This window comes from Sinocyclocheilus rhinocerous, unplaced genomic scaffold (genome assembly GCF_001515625.1).
Source record: "Sinocyclocheilus rhinocerous isolate Xijiao unplaced genomic scaffold, SAMN03320098_v1.1 scaffold792, whole genome shotgun sequence".
In the NCBI taxonomy this organism is placed as follows: domain Eukaryota; kingdom Metazoa; phylum Chordata; class Actinopteri; order Cypriniformes; family Cyprinidae; genus Sinocyclocheilus; species Sinocyclocheilus rhinocerous.
This window is the reverse complement of record NW_015626872.1, coordinates 356,311-365,961: the sequence shown is the minus strand read 5'-3', so window position 1 is coordinate 365,961 and position 9,651 is coordinate 356,311. Positions and strand designations below refer to the sequence as shown.

At 37.9% G+C, this 9,651-nt stretch overlaps 1 protein-coding gene across 1 annotated transcript in view; it reads left to right on the top strand.

Moving 5' to 3' along the window:
• dnah9 (dynein, axonemal, heavy chain 9) overlaps positions 1 to 9,651 on the top strand; it is a 113,772-nt gene that overhangs the window by 55,165 nt on the left and 48,956 nt on the right. The window contains exons 38-42 of the mRNA XM_016527147.1: positions 649 to 856; positions 2,194 to 2,359; positions 3,428 to 3,530; positions 5,954 to 6,193; positions 8,837 to 8,998. Of these exons, the coding sequence (XP_016382633.1) occupies positions 649 to 856; positions 2,194 to 2,359; positions 3,428 to 3,530; positions 5,954 to 6,193; positions 8,837 to 8,998 (879 nt within the window). The remainder of the gene's footprint in view (positions 1 to 648; positions 857 to 2,193; positions 2,360 to 3,427; positions 3,531 to 5,953; positions 6,194 to 8,836; positions 8,999 to 9,651) is intronic.

Genomic DNA, 9,651 nt, shown 5'->3' with positions numbered 1-9,651 from the left:
GGTTTACGCTGAGATAATTCATACCCCTTCGTTTGAAGTGTGGTCCCAAAAAATCTTCGTTTGAAGGGCTGTCTGGCCCTACCCCTACCCCTCCAACCAAAAGAGAATTGAGACACCCCTACCCCTTCACGTGAGTGCACGAAACCGAGGGGTAGGGGAAAGGGGAAGGGCTAAGGGGTAGAATTGGGATTGGGCCTTAGTGACTAATAATATTTTGGTCGACCAAGCCTCTTCCGGTCGACTAATGGTTAGTCGACTATTAGGGGGAGCCCTACAGATTAACAAGCTTTTTTTTAATGGTTTCGGTTTTAGTTTCTAATTAGGTTTTTAAGTAGATGTAATTATCCATCATTCCATACCATATTTTCATTCATATTTTAATATATTGAGTGAATTATTTATGCGTATTTATTTATTAGTCTCAATTTGTCTACTGTCTGGGATGTTTTTTGTCTTGTGATGCACTGTTTTTACCTTATGCAGAAAAAGATGCTGTACACATGACACTCCTTAAAATTTGGCAACATCAAGTGATCTTGAATCTGGCTCACAATGCTGCATACACAAGCAGCTCATGATGGCCATCACATCAGTGGTCATCTCTGAAAGTTGTTGAGTTATGAAGGTCATTGTGTTTGTGTCCTGCAGGCCTGCCTGGTCCACACCACAGAGACCATCCGTGTACGCTACTTCATGGACAGTCTGTTGGAGAGGAGGCGTCCGGTCATGCTGGTGGGCAACGCCGGCACCGGAAAGTCTGTTCTGGTGGGAGACAAACTGGGTTCTTTAGACCCGGAGAAATACGCCATCAAAAACGTACCCTTCAACTATTACACCACGTCAGCCATGTTACAGGGTGTGTGTGTGTTTTTTTTTCCTTCAGAAAAATGATGTCTCTGCTTTCTTTCATTAGACCCTGAACGCAGAAGTGCAACTTCAAGCCCTTTTGACAGTGACAGATTCTTGTGATCTAAAGCAAACACCCATGCCACATTCCTCCCAGCATCAGCTGTTTTTGTCCCGTTGTCCTCCGCTGTCTTTGCAATCTGTTGGTTTGATATTTATCACTCTGCAGCATGTTTAGCCATGTGTCCGTTCACTCACTCACACGCATTACAATCATAATCACATACTATAGCCTTAGTTTATTAATACATATGCTTTAGTATAATTAAAGACTAGGGTGCAAAATAAGGCCTGGAATTGTAAAAAAAAATATAATAATTTACTTTATTTTCATTATTATTTTTATGATGTAAAAATATGATATAATTTATATTATATAGTAATTATTTTTATAGCTATTTCATTTTTTATTTATTTTATATGAACTTTGCGATCTTTATTGAACTTAGTTTTGATGTTTATATGGTGATTGCTAGAAAAAATACAAATATATATATACATACATATACTGTATATATATATTAGTGCTGTCAAATGATTAATTGCGATTAATCGTATCCAAAATAAAAGTTTTTGTTTACATAATATATGTGTGTGTACTGTGTATATTTATTATGTATATATAAATACACACACATGCATGTATATATTTAAGAAAAATATGTTATGTTTATATATTTAATTTTATGTATATATAAGCATTTAAATGGGTATCGTGGGTAACTGGGTTGCAAGTTGTAAAGTTACAAATTAAGTTTTAACTCCGTAGGAGCTAGTTAGTTTTAAATAAATAACATGATTGACTACAGTTTGTGTTCAAAATTAGAAAAATACAATGTGTTTTTTTTTTCTTTTCTGATCATGCTGTAGAAGGGTTCCAATCTGTGTTATTTCTCGGGAGTCAGTTAAAAGATGTTACATTTGTAATATTACTAAAATGAATAATATCCATTAAAATGAATGTAATTAAAACAAACAAAGTTAAAATAGCTTTTGCACACTGAGCTGAATATCATTTCAACAGATTGTTAAAAATATGAGTTGTCAAAAACAGTTTTAATGTGCTGATACAGACATTAAATGATAATATTGTTAGATAGTACTTTATAAAACATATCTAATAGTCAAACCCTTTTCAGTGCCATCCTATTTTTCATGCACTGCAGTTTTCTTGTTAAGTTTCTTCACTTTGATGAGACTTTGTCTATGAACTCGTTAACTTCATGTAATTGTGTTTGTTAAATCTGTGCTCACAAAGCATTTGAGAAACGAGCGTCTTCCCTGCAGCTGTTTTAGAGAAACCCTTGGAGAAGAAGGCAGGGAGGAACTACGGGCCACCGGGCAGCAAGCGCCTCATCTACTTCATCGATGACATGAACATGCCGGAGGTGGACGAGTACGGGACGGTGCAGCCGCACACGATGATCCGCCAGCACATGGACTACAGCCACTGGTACTGAGCGCCATTTATCACACGATCTGACACAAACACACTTGTTACGATGGTGTGCCTTTGCTCAGGTGGATCGTTTAATTGCTACATTCATGGCTTTGGTTACGTGAGTGTTTTATGGTGTTAACCAGCATACAGTTAGGTCCATATATATTTGAACACAGGCAAAATTTTTATCATTTGTGACCCTGGACCACAAAACCAGTCTTAAGTTGCACGGGGATATGTGTAGCAATAGCCAAAATACATTGTATGGGTCAAAATTATAGATTTTTCTTTTATGCCAAAAATCATTAGGATATTAAGTAAAGATCATGTTCCATGAATATATTGTGTAAATTTCCTACCGTAAATATATCAAAACGTAGTTTTTGATTAGTAATATGCATTGCTAAGAACTTCATTTGGACAACTTTAAAGGCGATTTTCTCAATATTTTGATTTTTTTTTGCACCCTCAGATTCCAGATTTTCATTATTTATTTATTCTGCTTTCATGTGATGTATAAATCTCAATTTTGAAAAATTGACACTTAAGACTGGTTTTGTGGTCCACTGTCACATTTTAGCTGCTGACCAAAACATATTCAAGTTACAGTTATATAATGGATTCTAAACAAAATATAAAAAATTAACATTTTATTTATGATTATATGTATTTGTCCGATTACATTTGAGCCCCTGAAAATGGGGGGAACTGTATAAAACTGGTTGTAATTCCTAAGCATTTTATGTTATATTTTTGTTCAACCCCTTGAATTAAAGCTTAAAGTCTGCACTTTAATTTCATTTTAATTCTATTCTGGTGGCATACAGAGCCGAAATTCTGAAAATTGTGTCAGTGTCCAAATATATGGGGACCTAACTGTGTATTGGTTGAGATGGTCTGCTTGCAGGGCCGTCACTGCAGGCGTTGTGTCTGCTGTTGGTTTGCAGAGTCTCTGGTGTGTCTGTTAGACCTGAGATGAGCTGAAGTCAGTGCATCTGTGGACCGCAGTGGCTTTAGCGCAGACGCGCCGCGCATACAGAGTGTGTTTGTGTGTGGCTGACGAACGCCGTGTCCTCTCAGGTACGACAGGAGCAAGCTGCAGCTGAAGGAGATTCACAATGTGCAGTACGTGTCCTGCATGAACCCGACGGCCGGCAGCTTCACCATCAACCCTCGCCTGCAGGTACTGATATCAGAGAGATTCTACAGCACAGTCTGTCTGACACAGAGCTCGCTGTCACTTCATAAATACACACACGTGTTTGTTTCGCTATTACTTCCATTGATTTTCTATCAGGTGAATGATATTTTCTATCGCCTAACCCACCCATAAACTTACCCATCACAGAAACATATGCAAAATAAAGCAATAAGCCTCAAGAAGCAGTGGTTTACAGTAAATTTATAACTCCGCTTCGCGTCGTGCCTAACCACGCCCCTTAGCTGTTATAAATTCACTGTAAACCACGGCTTCACGGGGCTTATTGCTTTTATAAAACGGTTATTCCATATACGTAGTAAGGTTTCACAGAATAAAACAGAGCAAATAAAGTGTAATGATATAAATAAAAACACTATTCTTCCACCAAACAATGTAGTTCCTCAGAAACAGTTGTGGTTCCAACAAAGTGGTTGCCGAGCAAGGTGTATGTTTGTAGTGTAATTTACAACAGCTTCGAACGCGGCTCAACCAATCAGAATCAAGGACCGGAACTATCCGGTTTATAACACTAGATTTACATAAAACATGTTTTGGCTGATTTATATACCTTTAGTAGTAGGAACCAGTAAAATGTCCTCACTAGTGGGTTTTCAGAGTATTTTACAATATACTGTAAGGTTGATGATAAACGGGGCAACTTTTTGAGCAATGTTTCTTGGGCATTTTCCCACTGAGAATGGGAAACAAATTTCTATCTGGATACTTTAGATCAGTCGTGGGTCCTGTGTCTCACCTAGTTGCCCATTGACGGCAACATTGCTCAAAAAGTTGCCCCGTGTATCATCAGAACATTTGGTCCTCACAAGTCACACACACACATACACACACTGCTGTTTAGAAGTTAATTAAAAAAAACTATACTGTTAGATTTACATGATAGGAGTCATAAGAAATTTACACTACTGATCAGATGTTTGGAAGAATTTTTTTTTTAATATGTTTATTCAGCAATGATACATTATATTGATTAAAAACAAAAAAAAATTATATTACAAATAAATGTTGTTCTTTTTAGGCTTGCCACGATAGACAGTGCTGACGGTGATACTGGTGTTAAGCCGCAACACCGGTTACGTCACTTGCCCACTGACCCCCACCGTCGTTTTGATTTTTTATAGTAATAAAAATAATTTAGTTCAGTAAAAGAACAGACACTACAATTAAAAACTGAACGCGGCTGCTCAATGCAGCGTGCCGAACGACAGTCGCATCGCACAGATCAGATTTCATTTCTCCAGTGAGGAGAGTGAGTCGAGCTGACTGACAAGAAGAGTGAGGTGAGACAGACAAGACGATCGCGGATGATTTAGTTTCGAAACGAGATGCAATGTTCTACGTTGAACAAATGTTCTGCGTTTCTTATTTATTTGGTTATATATTATACGTTTACTTAACCTATTTCCAGTTTTGTATACCTATTTAAACTTCATGTAAGTTATTTGTTATTTTATATTAGGCATAGCCTGCCCTATAGCATGGTGTATTTTTATTTGTTTTGTTAATAAAAATTCTATGTTTTATATATAGGCTAAAGTGAGTTTGACGTTGTATTTTGTTGTTGCATTCAAGCAATTGACGCCGAATTGCCGCTAATTCGAAAAGCTATTTTAAGCTATTTAAAAGCGAAGGAAAGCGAGGAAAAGAGAGAAAATTCAAACGAACTAAAAACGAACAATTGCTTTACGCCGAATTGCCGCTATTTGAAAGTGAAAGTAAAATGCGCACTCGGTACGCCGCTTTTACAAGCTATTTAAAAGCTAAGGAAAGCGAGGAAAAGAGGGAACGCCCCCTCGCCCTCGCCCCCACGGTGATACCGGTATTACCGGTGCTGTCACACGTCGATTAACCGGTGGGAAAATTTCCTCACCGTCACAACCCTAGTTCTTTTGAACTTTCAGTTTATCAAAGAATCCTGAAAAATAAAATGTATCACGGTTTCCACAAAAATATTCAGCAGCAGAACTGTTTTCAACACTGATAATAATCAGAAATGTTTCTTGAGCAGCAAATAAGCATATTAGAATGATTTCTGAAGGATCATGTGACACTGAAGACTGGAAAATTCAGCTTTGATCACAGGAATAAATTATATTTTACAGTATATTCAGAAAATAGCTATTTTAAACTGTAATCATATTTTGCAGTATTACTGTATTTTTATTTAAATACATGCAGCCTTGGTGAATATAAAAGACTTCTGTTCAGTACAGTTCACCCAAACTTGCATGAGTGTCTTCTGCTGAACACATATTTTGAAGAATGTTGGGAATCAAACATGATACACAACGTATAATTGTATTTTGTAGATGTATGATATAATATGAGCTGTTGAAACGGAAGCGTGTGGTTTAATGTGAAGCTGTTGAACGATTGGTTTATTTCAGAGGCATTTCTCGGTGTTTGCGCTCTCGTTTCCCGGTGTGGACGCTCTGAACACCATCTACTGCAGCATCTTGAGTCAGCATCTGCGCGGCGAGGGATTCCCAGCCGTTCTGCAGAAGAGCTGCTCTCAGCTGGTCCAGCTGGCCCTGGCCTTCCATCAGCGCGTCACCGCAACCTTCCTGCCCACTGCCATCAAGTTCCACTACATCTTCAACCTGCGTGACCTCTCCAACATATTCCAGGTACTCCGATCACACTCCAGCAGACTCCAGTTGTGATCTTTCAGTGATAAACCATTAATCCTGGCAATCAGTGTGAGGAAATGACTTACCTGCTGTTCCGTCTCGCTCTTTTCAGCTGGAGAAAGTTTTATGATCTGGTCTGTGTCTAATATTCATTTAATACAAGTCATGAGCTATCATGAGTTTGGAGAGAAAACAGTGCGAGTAATTTCTCTCTAACACTTTGAGATGAGATGCAGATCGATTAACTCTAGAACAGGTCATGAAAACAGCGCCGTCAGAAAGCCACCTATCAGCTTCTGATTGCAGTCAGAAATGAATAATTAATTCACCCATAGATGTTTTTAAATGTGCACATTCTGACAAAGGCATAAAATGACTTTTAATTAATGCATAAAATATATAAAAAGTTTGGTGGAAAACGTTTTTTTTTTTTTTGATGCTGCCGGTAGGTACTTTATTTCAGCGTGGTGATTGACGTGAAGTCATTAATTTATAGCCCGGTGTGAGGAAATGCTCGGATAATTAGGCTCCGTTGAGGACTGGATGGGAAGCACTGCCGTATGTCATCAGAACGGAGTTCCTGAGGCGCTGTCCGGCCGTGACTGGAACTGTATCTCACTGAGCAGCGATGGGCCATCGGTTTGATTTATTTGTTTTCAAAGGAGGCTCATCGCTGTGGAAATGGCGTCTGAAGAGCCGCGTGTGTGACTGAGATTCACTGCAGTGCAGGAGTGCAGAATAATGAACAGCAGCAGCAGCAGGTTCAGATTTATGGAGCATTTACAGCTTTAGAATTTAATCAATTCTTCTGAATTGGGGTGTTTTGGGTAGTTTCCCTTTCTGCCTTTTTTATTATTAAATGAACTTTTATTTTTGTTCTATGTCTTGTTGGCAACTTTGTCTGAAACATTGTTTATTTATTTTTTACTTTTAAAAGCCTACTATGTATGGATTTCATACTCTTATCCCAGGCTTTTAGTCATAAAAACTGTTAAAACAAAGAGTGATTAACAATAATAAGTGTATATATAAAAATTAGTAAGTACATATGAATAAAATAATACATTTAAGACAAACAAACAATTTCTATAGTATATATTCACAGTATATTTTGTGAAATCTTTTATATCAGTCTTTACAAAAATTACAACAGGAAACCATTTGTGTATATTATTTTTACATTTTCATATTTGCACTGTAACCACAGAGTGTGATGAAATGCACTGTCTAATTTTACATGTGGAAATGTGGTTCAGAAAAAAAAAAGATTGAGAATGTGCAAAGTTTGTTTTAAGGTCGTTTATATTCTGAGATTTGTAATAGCCAAAAATACATTGTATAGGTCAAAATTATCGATTTTTCTTATAATTTTCTTTCCAAAAATCATTAGGATATATTAAGTAAAGATCATGTTCCATGAAGATATTTGTAAATTTCCTACCGTAAATATATCAAAACTTCATTTTTGATTGGTAATATGCATTGCTAAGGACTTCATTTGGACAACTTTAAAGGTGATTTTCTCAGTATTTTGATTTTTTTGCACCCTCAGATTCCAGATATTCAAATAGTTGTATCTCGGCCAAATATTGTCTTATCGTAGCTTATTTATTCAGCTTTCAGATTATTAATTTTGAAAAATTGACACTTAAGACTGGTTTTGTGGTCCAGGGTCACAAATATGGAATAGCAGGTTTGCTGGATGGTCGATTAGTATTCAATAGACATGTCTAAAATAGACATGTTTATTGCAGTTTTATTGATTATTAGTTTGATTCAGAACTTAAATGGTTATACTTTGTTTCGAGAGCTTTTATGGAGCTTTAACAGAGGAAGAAAGCATCTAAACGTGGTGTGTTCAGACAGGTCTGTGCTAGAATAGAGCTCATTCTCCAGTGTTGAAGAGCTGAAGCAAAGTCAGAGGAGCTCCGGAGTGTCAGAATAAAAGCTGAGGAGAAATCAGACAGATGCTCGCTGTAAATCTAGCGTCAGACACTCTTTGGAGCGGTGTATGGACTCCGGGTCAGACCTCACAGCCGAGAGGCTGTTTATCCTTCCCCCTGATGGTTAATCAATATGAATTTGAGTTCTGGATCACACCAGATGATGCTTTCAGGGATCCATTCGAGCATGCAGGATGACTACTGGTCTTACCCGAGGTTCCCGGGGTCAATTTTTGGATCGATCTTCTTATTTTGGACATTGATGATAGTGTCTCGGTCACTTTTAAAGACCTGCAGCAGTGTAGTGTTCTGTAGTACATCGACACAAAGGATGTCAATGTTTTATAATGATGAAATTTAAAAACCAGGCCTGTTCTGGTGCCTGAAATCCCTCTTAGTCTCTTTAGACGACTGTAGAGTTTAAAGTGGTGCAATATACGGTATTAGACGGATCAGTTGTAGTTCTTTCCCAAAATCACTGGTGGTCAAAAATCAATGGTTTGTTCTTCTCTCTTTACACTCCAACAGTTCAGTGTTTTTGAGCATCTTTCTTTGTTGAATTGTAATGATATCTGCACTTTTATGCTTTTGTTTTATTGCTTTGCCACTGAGATGCATACAAAAATGTTATGCAGTAGTTTGACAACATCTGGAGAAACAATAACCCTGTTATTGCGGTTTGTCCGTTTGATTTCAGGGCATCCTGTTTTGCACCAGCGAGTGTCTGAAGACTTCTCAGGACCTGGTGAAGATCTTCCTTCACGAGTCCAACCGGGTTTACCGCGACAAGATGGTGGAAGACAAAGATTTCAACATCTTTGACAAGCTGCAGTCAGAAACGGTGAAAAAGTTCTACGAGGTGAGAGTTTGTTTGACTGGAGAGAGTCATTAAAGGCCAATGCTAATCAGAGCAAAACCCTGCCAGTCCAGCAAATTGGGGAAAAAATTTTTTCTGCTGTTTTTCTCTCCACGGCCTATGGGATTAGATCTCTGCCACAATTCTGCATGCAAAAGATCATATTTTGAGCGCGCAAAAGTGCGTTTTGCACGCGCGCGAACTGAGGCATATTGTAACGCTGGGTTGTGTTGAGCAAGCCAGTTGTTGGCATTTGGAGAGCACTGAGGGCGGGCATCAAGGGAGCAAGCTAGTGAAAAGTTGCACGCGCAAAAGAGAAGGTCTGCACACATCCAAAAACGTATTTTAAATGCAAAATTGATTTTAGTGCACTCAAAATTCTTTCTTCTTTGCGAGACGAACATTTTCTCCAAATAACTCAGATCGCACACGTGCAAAATGCACTTTTGTGTGCTTAAAATATTATCTTTCGCGCGCAGAATTGTGGCAGAGATCTAACCCCATATAATTAATGTACTGATTACTTTCTGGCTCTATGGCATTTTTAAACTGTGTCCGAGATGTTAGCGTGTCTCTAATAATATCGGTCACAAACATGATCACTGCACGATCTAATGTGTAGTGTCTTATTAACTCACTGTCATGCATTGTGTGCA